The sequence below is a fragment of the Myotis yumanensis genome, unplaced genomic scaffold (genome assembly GCF_028538775.1).
Source record: "Myotis yumanensis isolate MYYU_CA2020_CCGP unplaced genomic scaffold, mMyoYum1.0.hap1 SCAF_2, whole genome shotgun sequence".
NCBI lineage: Eukaryota > Metazoa > Chordata > Mammalia > Chiroptera > Vespertilionidae > Myotis > Myotis yumanensis.
The window spans coordinates 208,900,092-208,915,967 of NW_027223753.1; the positions used below are offsets into that span (position 1 = coordinate 208,900,092).

At 60.3% G+C, this 15,876-nt stretch overlaps 1 protein-coding gene across 1 annotated transcript; it reads right to left on the bottom strand.

Annotated features, from left to right (window-relative positions):
* Positions 1–4,751: 4,751 nt before the first annotated feature.
* On the bottom strand, positions 4,752–15,761 carry AIRE (autoimmune regulator). Its single transcript, XM_070403785.1, has 14 exons — positions 15,612–15,761; positions 14,895–15,069; positions 14,449–14,604; positions 14,031–14,105; positions 13,325–13,438; positions 12,110–12,252; positions 11,919–12,005; positions 10,903–11,018; positions 9,747–9,848; positions 9,049–9,244; positions 8,273–8,391; positions 8,052–8,154; positions 5,399–5,467; positions 4,752–4,832 (listed from the first exon to the last, which is right to left on the bottom strand). Exons 1-14 carry the CDS (start codon positions 15,759–15,761, stop codon positions 4,752–4,754), a joined length of 1,686 nt encoding a protein of 561 aa, XP_070259886.1.
* Between the last annotated feature and the right edge of the window lie 115 nt (positions 15,762–15,876).

The window sequence follows — 15,876 nt, forward strand, 5'->3', positions numbered from 1 at the left end:
TACAAGAATAAACTCTGTTTTGCATACTCACAAATGTAAACCTATTTTTGCCCAACCCTGTGTATAATCTCTAAATATATACACACACATACTTTTTCCTAATAAGTAGACAAAGTATATACACCTGTTTCTATATGTATGTACATACATATATATACACACATACTTTTTCTTTATACATACATAGGCAGATAGACTATATACACCTCTATATGTGTGTGTGTGTATATGTGTGCATACATAGATATTATATAGTTAAATAAATATAATGTAATACTTATCTATGTTTACCCATTAGGCTTGTGCTATCATTCTTATTGACTGGATAATGCCCCAGTCTGTGGCTATAACATTATTTCTCAAAACGTTCCTTGAATACTGGACGTTTACTCATTTTCGAAGTCTTATTCACTTATTCTGGCAGTGCTCGCGAGTGGTCCCTGTGCCCGGCTCTGGTCAGCCTGGGCTCTGCACTGTCAACAGAACATACCTGCCCCTGGGGACAAGGTCTGGATTGGAGGTGGAAAGTGAACAGGTAACTCCACAGCCCTAGCCTGTGGACGAAAGGGTCTGGGTTCGATTCCAGTCAAGGGCAGACCTCAGTTGCAGGTTCCTCCCTGGCCCGGGCCCTGGTGTAGCAGGCTCCTGCAGGAGGCAACCAATTGATATGATTCTCTTACATCAGTATTTCTCTCTGTCTTTCCCTCTCTTCCACTCTCTCTAAATATCAATGGAAAAATATCCTCTGATGAGGATTTAAAAAAAAAAGTAACTCCAGCCCTAACCGGTTTGGCTCAGTGGATAGAGCGTGGGCCTGCAGACTGAAAGGTCCCAGGTTCAATTCTGGTCAAGGGCATGTACCCAGTGTGAGGTGTGCAGGAGGCAGCTGATTGATGTTTCTAACTCTCTATCCCTTCCTCTCCGTAAAAAATCAAATATATATATATATATATATATATATATTTTTTTTTTTTTTTTTTTTTTTTTTTTTAAAGAGAGCAACTCCACAAAAGTTGAGTTGGTCACAAAGGGACTGTGCCCTGCAGCGATGGCGATGGCGAGGAGGCTGCGGTCAGAAGGCAGGAGGCTCCTGGGCCTGGGGAGCAGCTGCCGCTCACTTAGGGAAGGGCTTCCTGTATGGATGTATCTCTCTATCGGGGCTGAGGGGCTGCAGCTGGGCACACAGCGCCTTGTGGGACCAGGTGAGTATCCACCAGCTTGGAGTCAGGGTGCAGGTGGGCCGCTGGGGTGGAGCAGAGCGGCCTTTTCCACACTGAGCAGCCTGTGCCTGGGAGCCCTGGGAGCCCCTGTCCCCTCAGGGGCTGCCACCGACCCCCCAGAGGGCGCTCTCGGAGTCCTGGGGGAATTAACGATGTGCAGCCTCTCAAAGCTGTCCTCGGAGCACCAAGTCAACTGTCAGGCCGGAGCTCCAGTTCCAGGGGCGGCATGTGTGGTGTGCGCTCAGTCCAGTGCAGGTGACCAGCCGAGAGCCAGGCCTGCCCGCCGCCTTGAGCATAACTGTGTCTGAAATACTGTCTTTTTCTGAGCCCACTGGGCACGTCCACATACACCAGGTTCTTCACCCAATTCTTAGCAATGACCCCACATCGGCCAGTCCCTCTGAGTCTCCAAACGGGACCAGGTGCTGTGGGGCAGGGGCCCAGCACAAAACACAATTCATAAACTGTTCATAATTTCAAAGACAGTGACAGCTGAGCCTCCAGCCTGTCAGCCGGCCCTCACACTTTGAAGGCTGTCTCCTAAAGAGAAGCTAAATTGGAGGAAGTAACCCTGGGCCGTCCATGGAAGCACCGAGCTACCTGGGGACGGCCTCCATGGACTTGTCTTAGAGGGGTGGGCTCTGATGAAGCTGGGGTGTCTGGTGCCCTGAGACCCACCAGGTGAGACCCAATTGTGCCAGGACTGCACTGGGCTGAGGAGAGGGCCGGACCCAGCAACAGAGGATTTCACGGTGAGGCTGCACTGGGGGAGTCTGGACACTGACGGGCAGGGAGCCCGTGGCATCTGGGTTGCCCTGGTCAGCTCCCTAACATGCACCCCACTGCCACAATCCCCACTATGCCATTCCCACTGGCCTCTGCAACCTTCACCCAGCCTGGTTCACTCTGGGGGTGGGAGCAGGGCTCAGCAGTGCTGGGATCTCAGGTGGGCAGGGGAGGGCTCCCCACTCCACTCCCTCCTCCCCTGCTCTGGGTGAGTGAGCCTGTGCCTGCTGTGGCTGCTCCCTCCCAATCCTCCTGTCTGGACCCGTTAGGGGCAAAAATAGAATATTGGGGACTAGCTATGGTTATGGGAAATATTAATCATGCTTTGTTAACCATGACTGCCTTGTGTTGGTTAAAGGAAGGACATTCTGACCTGGCTGGGAGTTGTATCCCGCCCCCCTCCCCCCACCCCCACCCCCACCCTCTGATGTGGGAGACAACCTTGGACCTTCCAGTCAACCTTGGACCTGCCAGTCAACTTTGGAATGTGGTCCATTCTCATTCAAGAGCTGCCTTTTATCATGGAAAGATTAACAATCTTGTTGTCCAAACAATGGAGTCCCACATTGCCTGCATACCCATGCCCCCATGCCAGTAATCCTTACTTTCCCATACCTACAATCCCAACTTCCCCAAGTAATACTTGTCCTACCCCATATACCAGTAAGGAGCTGGCTTATGGGGGCTGCAGAGCAGGTTTTTGTGGATGACCTGCTGCTCTCCCATACTGCTGGCAATACTGGAATAAATGCTTATACATGATTCAACCCTGTCTCCGCTTAATTGGCTCAAGTAGTGACAGGCAGCCCGGACCCATTGGTTGTCTGGTTTCAGTCCTTCCCTTCTCTGTGTCTCTCCTTGTCCAGGATCCAGCCCCCACGCTGGGACACGCCCAGTGCATTCACGGCTCCTTCATCCGCTCCTGGCATTGCTGTCCCATTGCTGTCAGTCCCATTGCTGCCTGGCCTGGCCCAGCCTGGAACAGCTGCTCAACCAAGAGGTATGGGGCACTTACCCCACACTGGTGGGAGTCAGGCCCTAAACATGAGCTGTCCTAGGGGGGCCTGCCCCTCCCTTGCCCCACCCTGCAGGTGCCGCCTAAGGAGCCCGTGTACAGGCAGAGGGTCCCCAGAGGGGCTGTGTGAGCCAGCCAGACCCCAGAGAGGCCGAGGGCTGCGTCTTGACTGAGACCCCTATTCCTGCTTCACTCCCTGCCTGGGCCTCCCGGGTGGGAACAAAAGCCATGACCCAAGTCAGTACAAGTCCTAGCTTTGCTGCCTGCTCACAGGGAGGCCTGTGGCTGCTTCCCTTCCTCCCAGGCCTCTGACCCCCATCTGGGCCTTCTGTCATGGGTTCCTGCGGGTGAAGGAGCTATGACAGCCTTGCCATCCCCTCCCACCAACACTGACCCAACAGCTGTGCCAGGCCCTGGGGACATGGCCAAGAACCAGGCAGGGCCCCAGGACCCCCAGCTGAAGTTCTGGGAGACAGACACAGCTAGGAAAGAAGCCGACCAATCCAGAAGCCGGCTTCAGACCGTGGCAGTTGCCATGAGGAAAATGAGGGCAGAGGGGCTGGACGCTCCATCAGGGAGCCTTCCGAAGCCACCTGGTCCTTTAGGGCCCCTGCTCTGAGGCTCCTAGAGCTCAGTCCCCACTCCTGCCCTGGCCCCACCCTCCCCAGGTCTTCCTCCCAGAAACCTGGAGCCTGCTGTATTTGCCTGCCCGCTGCCCTGCTTGGCTAGGCCTACCCCACTGACCTTCCCTATCATTCATTTACTGCGTGGCCTAAGGGTTGAGGTGGGGCTCTCACATGACTTGTTTACAGCTGGGTGTGACTCAGTGAAGTGTGCCCCAGTCACACGACCTCCGATTTGTTGCACAGATACACTGGCCCCTCCCCTAGCATGCTCTGCCCTCTGACCCCAGTCCTGCCTCTGCACCTTCCTCTTGTACGCGGTCCATCCCACCACTGGAATTTCCCCCTGGGACCCCAAGCCTGGAAAAAGGCTCAGTGCATAGAAAATCCACAAGGAAGTTTCTTGAAAGAATGAATGATTGAATGAGTGAGTGAGTGAATAACTGAATGCATGAGGTGGCGTTGGAGCTGAGCTCTCAATGCTGAGAAAACAGACCGCAAAGCATCCAGGGAAGGAAATCTGAACAGAGGGAGCAGCCCTGCAAAGGCCCTGGGGTGGATGAGCTTGGCCCCTCAGAAACACAGGCAAGCAGGAGCACGGTGGGGGCAGAGACAGAGGTGGGCGGGACCAGGCCAAACGTGGAACCTGGACTTGCCTCCGGGCCAAAGGCAGCGCCCGAGCGCTCCCAGCAGAGGGCAGAGTGGAGCTGCTCACTGACATTTCTCTTCCCATTTCTGTGAGTTTCCATCCAGCCAGCTCCACCTATACTTCAGGCCCCAGAAACATGGGTTCAAACCCCCCAAAATAAACACACCCCATCCACTGGAGAACATGTTAAACCCACACAGACGTGACTTTAATTTTAGTGCACATGATGGCTTGTGTTTACAAAGACAGGTTGTGTTTACAAGCGGCACAGACAATACTTGGAACTTGTCAGTTCCTCTTGGCTCTAACCTGGACAGCTCCAGGGGCGAGGGAGCTTGTCCCTCCGTCCCTCTCAGAGCAGAGTCACCGTGAGCACAAGTAAGTGGGCACTCACAGGGATGGGATCTGATCTCACCCGGCCCCTTCCCCTCCATGCTTCCAGGCTTGGGCCCTCCGGATCAGGAGGGGAAGGTGGGCACCTCAGCCAGCGGGCGGGACATGCTCTGGATGGCCCACTGCAGGATGCCATCGAAGGAGTGCTGCAGGACAGAGCAGAACCAGGGCACTGGGACCCGGCCAGAACCTCCCACGAAAGGTATGCCCGCCCCGCCCACATCTGGCCACCTGGGACAGGGAAATGGCTGGAGGTGTTGACCTCCTGTCCAGAGAAGATGAGGCCCCTAAAAGCCACATTTTTCTTCCCAGCAAATCTAGCTGCTCATCTTCAGGCAGAGGCCTGGGTCAGGAAGAGGAGGGAGAGAGCCACAAACAGCAGAGCTCCTGGGCCCCCACCCGCCCTGGGAAAAGGCACGGCCACCAAGTCAGGCTTTGGTGGCCCTGTTGCTGGGGTTCTGCAACCCCCCATGTCTGGGCACCAGGACCTGCAAGCCAGCTGGAAGGGGGAGCAGCTCAGGGTCCCCTTGTTGCGTTTGTGTGCTCACGTGCATAGAGGGGTCAGGGCCATGCTGGAGCATGTTGCCCTGGGGTGCTTGGAGGGTCCAGAGCCGGGACTCCTTGCCCCTCCTGTGGCTCGGGTGCTGGCTGGCTTGGGGATGGGGGTTAGGGGGAGCAGTAAGGACAAGGTGGAGGCCAGGTGATGTGTTACCTCGCTCAGGAGGGACTCCAGGTCATCCCTGTGCAGAACGGGCTCGTGACCAGTAGAATCATCCCCTGCCTGGAACCCAGGAAAGGGAGGTCACCCCAACTTCCACACCCCAGTTAGGGACATCCCCATGGAAGCAGAACTCCCTGCAGAGGCATCAGGGACTGGGGGTGGGTGGCAGGTGCCAGGGCAGTGGAGGCACTGCAGGTGCTGGGGGGGCTGAAAACTGAATTCTAACACCTAGCTCCTCTGGAGGCAGTGGGCACTGGCAGGGTGGACAGGAGTGCGCTGGGAGCTGCCTGCCCAAGCTGCCTGCCCCCAGCCCCCAGATGTGCCTGCTCCACACGCCATGTGGCCCTCTGGGGAATGTGAGGTGACTGAGAGAACCCCATCAACCCATCACCGATGGAAAACTGAAGTCCCGAGAGGAAAGTGCCTGGTCCAAGGCCAGCCAACCATGCCCCTGGGCAAGGTGCCAGAGCAGGGAATGAGGCTCCGGCCAGGAGGGGAGAAGTCCCTACTACAGTGGAACCAAGTGAAAGTGCCGGGTTTGTAGCTCAGAACAGGAAATACCAGCATTCCACCTGGGTGGGTCTGATAAGCACAGGCCCACAGCCCCAAGGTGTGCCGAGGCTTTCAGGAAATGGTCTGGGGCAAAGCGAGCTGCAACTTTTGACTCCAAAGTGGCCCGACATTTTACATCACAATGAAAAGAAACCAGGTCTCAATAAAGGAAGCAGATTCTGGAGGGAGGCATCCCCTCCTGGGAGACCCACCCCCCAAGGCTGCCTGGAGGCGGTGAGCTGGCTTGGGCACACCCTGTGCAGACGGGTGGGGACCAGGCAGCTGTGAGCCCTGCCAGGGGGTCCCAAGAGCCTCCTGGGCGGGGCCTGGATGCAGTATGGCCTGGATGCGGGCAGGACCTCTGGGGCCCCCAAAGATTCCTCCAGGCCAGGGATGTGGTCAGGGAGGCCTCTGCATAGGGCAGCTAGGGCAAGAGGTGCCACCCTCTGGGGGCTCCTGACTGGGGGACACGGGACCCCCCAGATTCTGAGGGAGCCCCAGACGCCTGCTGCTCAGCTGCTGGGGCCTTGGCTGCATCTCCTCCTGGACAAAGAGGATGGAGAGAGTGACTTCTCCCCAGGGACTCATGGCTGCAGGATGGGGCTGGGAAGGGCCCCACCCAGGGCTGCTGGAGGAGTGGGGTGTGCATAGAAATGGGGTTCTATGGAAAGTTCCTCACAGGACGATCTGACCATAAACTCCTAACCGTGCAGGTCACGGTGGATTGTCAGAGGCATTGAACTTCTTTAGTAAAAGGCTTTTCCTGGCCTTAAACCAACCCATCCATTGTTTCTATGCATCCGGTTAACAAGCCTTTGAAATGCCCCCGTCAGACCCCTCCTTCTAAAGCGTGACCCCTCTAGACGGCACACAGTCTTAACTGTCCTATACTCCCACCCGGGCCTTGCTTTCTGCCACCTCCACCCATCTTCCCTGTGGTCCCTCCTGAACAGGGATCCTCAAACTACGGCCCACGGGCCACATGCAAATACAAATATTGTATTTGTTCCCGTTTTGTTTTTTTACTTCAAAATAAGATATGTGCAGTGTGCATAGGAATTTGTTCATAGTTTTTTTTTTAAACTATAGTCCGGCCCTCCAACGGTCTGAGGGACAGTGAACTAGCCCCCTGTTTAAAAAGTTTGAGGACCCCTGCTCCTGAACCTCAGTGCAGAGAAAAAACCGCAAACTTTATTCCGTGGAGCATTTTTCTCAGTCTGTTGAGATCTTGCTTCCAGGCTTATCCTGTTTTGAGCCAGATAAATTTTTATAAAAAGTCTCTACAGCCCTAGCTGGTTTGGCTCAGTGGATAGAGCATGGGCCTGTGAACTGAAGAGTCCTGGGTTCAAGTCAGGTCAAGGGCACATGCCTGGATTGTGGACTGGATCCCCAGTATGGGGCGTGCTTTAAAAATTTTTTAAATGCTTTTTTAAAAAATGCTCTAACCAGGCCCATGTGGCTCAGTGGTTAAACATCGACCTATAAACCAGGAGGTCAGGGTTCGATTCCCCATCAAGGCACATGCAGGGGTTTGGGGCTCGACCCCCCCCCCCCCCCCCCCGTGTGGAGTGTGCAGGGGGCAGCCAACCAGTGGTTCTCTCTTATCACTGATGTTTCTCTCTCTCGCTCTCCCTTCCTCACTGAAATCAATAAAAATATATTTTTAAAAAATGCTCAGCAAGTTTAGACTTCCTTGGGGGGGGGGGGGCGTTGCACGGGTGGTTTATCCTACGTCATCGCGTGCGCATGCTCACCTCACCGTGGGGTCTCCTTTCCGCTCGCCCCTCGCCCCAACCCACCTCTCACCCCATCCCACCGGGCACTCCCGGGCTGGGGAAGGACACGGGGGTCAGGGGAGCTCTGGGCACAGACGTGATCCAACCTGGGGCCATTGCTTAGGCGGGCTTCCTTTTCCAATAGATTTAAATTACCAACAAGGAGTCTCTTTAAACAAAACCACTGCATAGAAATAAGGAACACGTGTTGCGGGGTGTGATGAAATCCCGGGAAATTGGCGCCAGAGCTGCTTCTCCAGATGCTCCTCCTCCACCTCTCCACCCCACGGGGCCCCTCCCCCCAGGGGGGCACTCACCTTGGCCGCCCCGGGCGCCGGGCGGGCAGGGCTCGGGGCGGGCGCCGCCTCCCCGGGGGCCGGGCCGGGGTCTCCGGAGCAGGATCTGCAGCGCAGGACGGCTCTGCGCAGAGCGGAGGACAGGCTGCGGGCGGCCCGGGCTCGGCCGGGGGTGGTGGGGTGCAGGAGGGACCCTCGCGGAGCCGCTGGGCGCGCCCCCACCCCCGGGCCATCGCACTCACCCTGGCCGGGCGCCGGCGGGGAAGTGGCAGCGCCAGTGGAAGGCGGCGGCGCAGTGCGCGCACCGCAGCGCGTCCGTGCCGTCCCCGCACACTCCGCACCGCGCGCCGGACGCCGGGCCCTGCGGGGCGGACCGCACCGTGACGGCGGCCGGGAAGGGAGCGCTACCCATCCTGCACCCTCCCCTATCCCAGGGACCCGCCGGGGCTGGACCACGGGGTGGGGCGCGCGCAGGGGAGGGGTAGTTTGGGGTCCCAGCCCCCGAGGGAGGGTGCCTGGCTGCAGCCCGGGGTAACCAGGTGCCCCAGCCTCGCTCCTCCTTGGTGGGACTGGCCCCCTTCAGGACTGGCCAAGGGGTCTCCGAAATGGCACTCTCCAAACGAGGCATGAAGAGCTGGGGTACATGGGGACTCCCCCAAATGCCATCCCAGCCCCCTTTATCGTCCAGCCTCTTTTAGGGTTGGGTGTTTCGGGAACGATAAGGATGCTTCACCCCTGAAGGCATCCCTCCACAGCCCCACCCCCTGTTCTGGGTGCTCTCCCACCGCACCCACCCCCTGTGCCTCCTCCAGCTTCTTCCCACCTGCCCTCCCCATGGTCAATCTGGCTGCTCCAGGCAGAGCCCCGCCCCCAGTCCTGACTCCTAACCCCCTTAGACTCCAGCCCACTTTCCCCTCCCACTTTCCCCCTGTGAGTCACTTTCCTCCTACTTCAGGCTGCCCTGCCAGCCCTGAGCACCCTCAAGGCAACACCAGACCCAGGGCCCTCGCCCCCTCACCTGCTGCCCCTCAGGGCCCACACTGAGTAGGGGGCGGAGGGTGGAGGGGTCCAGGATGGGCAGGGGGGGCCCTGAAGGTGGGTTCAGCAGGTGCTTGTAGGCGACAGCAGTGTCCATACCAGCGGGGAGCTCCCTGAGCGGTCCCTTCACCTCCTCTCCTGAGGACCGCAGTCCCAGGATGACCTGGAACCAGGGGCTCGGGGCTCAGAGGGGCTGCAGGGACCTGCCCGGCACCACCCAGGGAGTTAGTGACTGCGGGGAACTGGGGCTGGTGTGCAAGGAACGCCGCACGGGTCAGAAAGGCCGGGTGCAGTCCCAGCTCTGTGGTCCTCTACCCTTCGCCCTTTCCCCATCTAAAGATGGGGTGCCCAAAGGCCTCAGGGACTGTCGAGGTAAACCCTCCACCTACATCCAGGCATGTGTCATATCCTTCATGTCTTTGCTGCATCAGACACTAAAACATTTTGGGGTGAACATTATCAGTGGTCAAAGCACATCCCTCGTGTTGGGCTGACTGAGCCGAGGCACCCCAGTTCAAGCACTGAGAAACGGGGCCACTGTAAGGGCAGCGGCCCAGTAGCTGGCACCCCTCAGGCCCTACTATAGAAAGTTGAATGGATGTGGCCAGGCCAGGGCACATGGTTGACTGGGCAGGCCCAACCCCAGACGTGGCCAGCGGGCAGGGACTCCAGGAGGACAGGGGGCCTGTGCTTACCGGGGTCTCCGCAGGTGGCTCCTTGGCCCCAGGCAGGTCTGGCTGGGCTCTTCCCTGGAGGCAGCTGGAGCACCTCCAAGTACCACTGCTCATTTTGTCACCGGCCGGAGGCATGCAGAGCAAGGCAGAAGGCTCGGTAGCTTCCCAAACCCAAAGCTCAGGGAGGCCTGAGGGCTCGTCCACGTCACCCTTCCCTTTCACAGATGGGGAAACCAAGGCCCGGGCAGGAAGTGGGCAGAGCCACAGTGGAAGCGCCCGCCCAGCCAGTCATCAGAAGAGACAAGGATGCCCAATATTTGCCTCTGGTGAGATGGACCTCACCAACAAGATCAGTGTCCCCATGGTACTTCTCAAATGAGCCCCAAGAGTGCCCCACACCCCCACCTGCAGCCGCCTGTGCCTGTTGTCAGGGGCTTGGCCTGCAGGTGGGGCCTCCCTGGGCTGGTGTTTATACCCTGGACCCACCACATGGTTAAGGGCAGGAAGGAAGAGAATGGAAGAATGACGGACAGTCAGTGTCTGGGGCAGGGGAGCTGGACAGGGATCTGGGCCGAACCCCCTTGTTTTAGTGCAGAGGTATCTCAGAGAGAGATGTGACCTGGTCAAGGTCACACAGCGAGCAGGGGCAGAGCCAGGGCGACAACTCCTCCTAGGCCCTCCCCGCAGGCCACCATGACCTGTGATCACGGGTGGTAGAGGGCAAGGCTCTCCTGGTGGGCTGGAGAGGGTGCACCAGGAGGTAGACCGGCCCTTGGGGTGCAGCTTTGTGGCCCGACTTCACCTGGGGGTGGAGGGGTCAGCTGCTTGAGGGAGTTTGCCCGGGGGTGTGGAGTCAGAGGGGACAGGCTGGCCACTCTGCTTCCGCCATCCATTCTGCTTCACCACCCTCAGGGCCCTGCTGGCCAGGCTGAGTGCTGGCCAGACAGTGTGACCGCGCAGGGAGGTGGAGTGGGAGCAGCCCAGGCCGCAGCCCCACTGCCCAGTGACCTGAGCCAAGGGCACCCTGAAGGTGGGCCTCACTCCCCACCCGTGGAACCGAGAGACGTCCGGGAGGCCTCAGGGTCAGTGGGTGGAGGTGGCTGTGAAGCCAGATGGGGGGTGGACGGGTGCCGCGGAGGTGACCAGCATGCCGCGCTCACCTGGGGATCTCCTGGAGCGGTGGGGACAGGCAGGCCAGGTGGAAGGCTCGGGGGCAGCCGTCACAGCAGATGAGCTCCCCGCCGTCCCGGCACACGGCACACTCATCCTCGTTCTTCTGACCAGAAAGAGACCACATCCTCTGGTGGACAGGGGGTGGGCCCAGCCTCCCCCAGAACGGCTGCACTGCAGGTTCCCCAGGGGCACCCCGGTCCCCTGGCCCCTCCGCTGCTGGCCAATGCCTGCTCCCCGGGCCTGCCCTCGACCCCTTCCATCTCTGAGATTCTAGTCCCTGCGCACCTGCCAAGTCCATCTTTCTTGGGGAGAACCTTCAGAAAGCCGGGTTTCTCCTAGGCACCCACCCCCATGCTGCCCCTTCCTCACAGGGCAAGGAGGGCTAGGCCCAGAGGTGTTCCTGTTCGCCTCGGGCACCTGATGTCCCCTCTACCTGAGGCCTCCAGTCTGCTTGTGCCCTTGCCTGCATGTACCCATGATGCCCTTCTGGATGCCACCTCCTCCAGAAGCCCCCTGAACTGCCAGGCTGGCAGCCATGCACAGCAATGAGCACGCTCATTGTAACAGTCCTCCCAGACCTGCCAGCCAAGAGCGGGCATGGGTCCTGCTGGATCCTGGGGCCCAGACAGGGCCTGGTGTGGAGGGGTTGGGATCTCGGACTAGTTCTGCCTCAGTAAGAAACGCTGCCGGGAGCCCAAAGATGTGCTTGGCACTCGGGCTCCTGGCTCCCAGCAGGGGCAACCACCATCCATGGGCCAGGGACAGCTGGCATCTGGACCAAACATTTTTAAAAGCCCGGCAAGACGCACTTTCTCGGACTTATTTGAATTGTTACAATTGTGTGTTATCAGAAAAAAGATACCATTGAGGAAAAAGAGCTCCCCATGTGAACAGGGGCATACGCCTGTCCTGCAGTCACTGAGTGAGTGCCCTGAACAAGTGGCAAGCCCTGGCGTCATGGGGATGAGGGCACCCTCCCCCCACCCCCACGTCTGGGAGTTACCTGGTGGAGCTGGGGCTCGCTAGGGAGGGGGAGGGGATGGGGGGCCGGGACCCTGTCCTGCTGGCCTGCTCGCGGGTCCTCTGCAGCCTGCCAGGGAGAAGGCAGGGTCACCAACAGGGGAGACAGTCCAGGCAGGGAGCCCCCGCAGCCACTGTGTGTACTGGGGGTGGGAACCACATGGCTGCACTTACAGGGGCAGCAACCTGGGGACCCTTTGCTCGGACCAGGGTCTTCAGGCCACTGCCGCTGCGGGCTTTGCTCTTCCCCCCGCCGGGGTCTTCAAACTTGCTGGGAGTGTAAACACCACCAACCTGGATGCACTTCTGGGTGCCACCTGGGAGGAGAGGCTGACTGGCCGGCCGCCTGCCCAGGTGGCCCTGCTCAGCTGCACCGCAGGCCCAGGCCAGTGGCCAGCAGGTGGCAGAGAGGCCGGGAGCTCTGCAGCTGGATGCTCCTTCTCCCCCACCCGCCCCAGTGAGGAGGGTTCTCTGCTGGGAACTGTATCGTGTGTCCCCCAAATCCATGTCCACCTGGAATGTGGGTGCGGGACCTTATTTGAAAGTAGGGTCTTCGGAGATGTAATTAGTTACAATGAGCTTGCACTGGACCCTATGTCCAATGACCGGTGTCCTTGTGAGAAGAGGAGAGAACACAGAGAGACAGGGAGGAGGCCCTGTGATGACAGAGGCAGAGGCTGGAGTGACTGGACTCCAAGCCAGGGAACCAGGGAACCAGGGAACCAGGGAACCAGGGAACCAGGGAAGGAGGATCTGGAAGAGGCAGGACAGCTTCTGCCCTGAGCCTCCTCGAGAGTGGCTTTGCAGACACCGAGATTTTGGAATTTCTGTTGCTTTACGCCACCCAGTTAGTGGTAATGTGGCCTAACAGCCCCGAGAAGCCACTGCAGGGTCCTTGGGTCCCTCCCCAAAGAGACCAGGGCCCCCAGCAGCTCCGAGGGGCCAGCTGGGCCGGGCTGTCCTCTGTGTCCTCAGCTGGTGCCCGAACAGCGGATGGAGTAAGGAAGTGCAGAGAAGGGGTGCTGCAAGCTGTCCTGCAAGAGAGCAGCCCCCTCCCCGGAGGTCTGAGCAGCACAGGCCTCCCACAGGCCTCAGACTTGGAAGCTGAGGACGTTCAAGGAGGTGAGCCTGTGATCCTGAAGTGGCCCATCCAGGTGGACGGAGGTGATCCAGGGTGTGGCCCTGGACCGCTGGCCTCTCAGACCAGACGTCCCCTGGCCTGCTTGTTCAGGAGCCCCCACGCCCACCTCGGGGAGCCTTCGTGCCTCCCACCCTCCCAGAGCCAGAACCACTCGGGGGACACTGGCTGCCTTGTCCACGGTCCTGTCTGCTCTGGGGCCACCAGAGAGTTAAGGGGGGACGCGGATCTCAGGGGCCAGCACCGTCTACCTGACTCAAACACCTGCTGGATGAGGATCCCCTCCACAGCCCCGCAGGCTCCTGGGACATCCCCAGACGACACAGCCACGGCTCTCTGGACCGAAGCGGACATAGTCTGAATTCCTGGGGAAGGGAGCAGCAGGTGGGGGTCACCCTGAGCACCTCCTCCATGCACGCAGTGGGGAGCAAGAGGCACCTGGGGGGCAGAATGCTTCTTTCCTTCCGCTCAGGGAAGGCCTTGGAGGGGGCCCAGCCCCTACACACACACACACACACACACACACACAGCCCATGTGTCAGAGCAGAGACTGTGTGTGTGTGTGTGTGTGTGTGCGCGCGCCAACTGAACATGGCAGGCAAGCAGGAATGATCAGGTTCCCCCGGAACATGGCCCTGGGCTGTGCTGGGAGGGAGGCACCAGGGGACCACAGCGGGTCTCTGGGGCCCTGTGTCTTGGGGCAGGGAGGGGACAAGGCCAGGCTGAATCCAGACAAAGGACCTTGGCTTCCCTGGAGGAAGCAGAGGGGAGCTAGCCCTGAAGGAAGGGCACAGGAGGGGTAGCCCGAGGCGCGCCCTCTTTCCTGGAAGTGGCTTTGGGGTGAGATGCCATGGTCCCAGGTCCCAGGACAGGTCCTAGAGGACAGCCCCCTCCCCAGTCCGCCTGCTGGACCCCCACACCCTGGCCCAGGAGCAGGGAGGCCTTGGGCCTGCTCACCATTGCCCAGCGGGAGGCACTGCGGCTCTGAGGTGCTCTCCTGCTTCTTCACGTGCTTGGCCTTCACCTGGGAGCCTGTGGGGGGAGCTGCGGCAGCGGGCCCTGCCCTCCACTCAGGGGCCAGTGGGCGGGCAGGGTGGAGAGCTCCGGCGAGAGGGGGTGGTCTTCCGACTCCCAGGGGTCCCCTGGCTTTACAGGGCTCTGGTGTTCACATCAGTGAAAAGGAAGTGCCACCCACCTGCCTACTTCATGGGCACTAAACCACCCGCCCCGGAAAGGACCCCTGCTGCCCCCAGGCTGGCTTCTGTGATCAGGTGGGACAGATGCTCCCAGAGCAGCTGTGCAGAAGGTGTGGTGGGGACTGGGGTGCCTGCCTCTCAGGGGATCTATGGCCAGAACTGCTCTTCGAACTGCGTACCTGGGCTGGAGGTGCGCCTGGGGGACAGGGCTGCTGGCAGGACAGCCCGAGGCTCCTCCAGGGCCTTCCTCTTGGTGGGGGGTCTGGGCAGCTGTGCTGGGGCCTTAGGGCCGGCCTGGGGCTTCCTCCCTTTCCGGGGCTGGCTGAGGTCCACATCTGCAGGGCATGGGCAGAGGCGGGGCCAGGCCTCAAGCCCAGAGCTGACCTCTGGGCACCGTGAACGAGGCCTGGGCCTTTGCCTCCTAGAACTCAGGGTTGTCCTGGGTAAGGTCCAGAGTCTCCCTAACACTCCCCCCGCCCCCCACTTCTTCCCACTTACAGTCCCACTGGGGCTCAGCGACAGGGCTCCAGGCACCTCAGCCCCCAGCAGGGAGGCTGGCCCGCAGGGACCCCGCTCCCCCCCCCCCCCCCCCCCCCCCGCCCCCACGCCCCCAGCCAGGCCCCACCTTTGGGGAAGCTGTCCAGGATGGGCTGCAGCCGGGCATATCTCTCCAGGTTGTAGTCCTTGAAGAGGACCCTCCAGAAGTCCAGGATGGCGGCGGAGTCTTGGGTCAGGAGCCAGGAGAGCAGCGCGTGGAAGGCCTGCGGGCAGCCCTCCTTCTCCTTCAGACGCAGCGTCTCCTGAAGCGAGAGCAGGGTGTGGGGGGCCCTTCTGCGCTTCCCCAGTCCCCCCTCCTCCCGCCTCCACTGCGGGACTAGAGGGCAGATGCCAACCCAGGGGAGGCTGCTGGAGACCTGGGCACCGTGTCCATTCCCTGGCTTGGGCAGGCTTGAGGATGGCATGGGGGCTGGGTGAGGGAGGCTACTTGGAAGTCATCTTGGGGGACCATGCCCCTGGCTTGGACATAGGCTTGGGAGGGTTGGGAGGGAATTTGGGGATCTGCGTTGGGGGCACATCTGGAATTTGCCCTGGAGACGGACCCCCAGGCTGGTGGCTGGGGCTTGGAGAGGGCTAAGGCATTGGGGCAGGGCCAACCTCTAACTGGCCCTGGGGGCTGTCCATCTGGCTCGTGGGCGGGGCGTGGGGGTGGTTGGGGGCCTTAGAGTGGCGCTTAGGGGCGGTAGGGGCCGGGCGGATCCATCAGGGACCTTTCCCGGACCTGACCGGCTCCTGGGCGGGGCTTGGGGAGTCTGGGGGAGGGGGGGTCGGAGTCGGGGCGCACCTGGAACTTGTCCTCGGGGACCACGTCGTGGTCGGCCAGCGCGTGCAGCAGCGGGAAGGCGCTGTCCACGGCCACGGCGATCTCGGTGCGGTGCAGCCTCAGGAGGCGGCGCAGCGCCGCGTCCCCGCCGCCGCGGGCCTCGCCTGCCATCCGGTCGTCCGGACGCGCGGACCTGGGGGCCCCCTCTCCCCGTCTGGGCTCCCGCGGCCACGGGGTGCCGCCGGGCTGGTGGGACGTCTGGGCCGTGTCTGCCTCCCGCTCTCCC

Bases quoted from the DNA above. Each gene is read 5' to 3' on its own strand.
- AIRE (XM_070403785.1), bottom strand. From the start codon at position 15,761: ATGGCAGGCGAGGCCCGCGGCGGCGGGGACGCGGCGCTGCGCCGCCTC. The intron at 9,245-9,746 runs GTCCTCCTGGAG...CTGAGCCCCGAG, and splicing joins CCGGTAAGCACAGGCCCCCT to CCCCTGGTTCCAGGTCATCC. The intron at 4,833-5,398 runs GTAACACATCAC...TCTGTCCTGCAG, and splicing joins TGGAGTCCCTCCTGAGCGAG to CACTCCTTCGATGGCATCCT.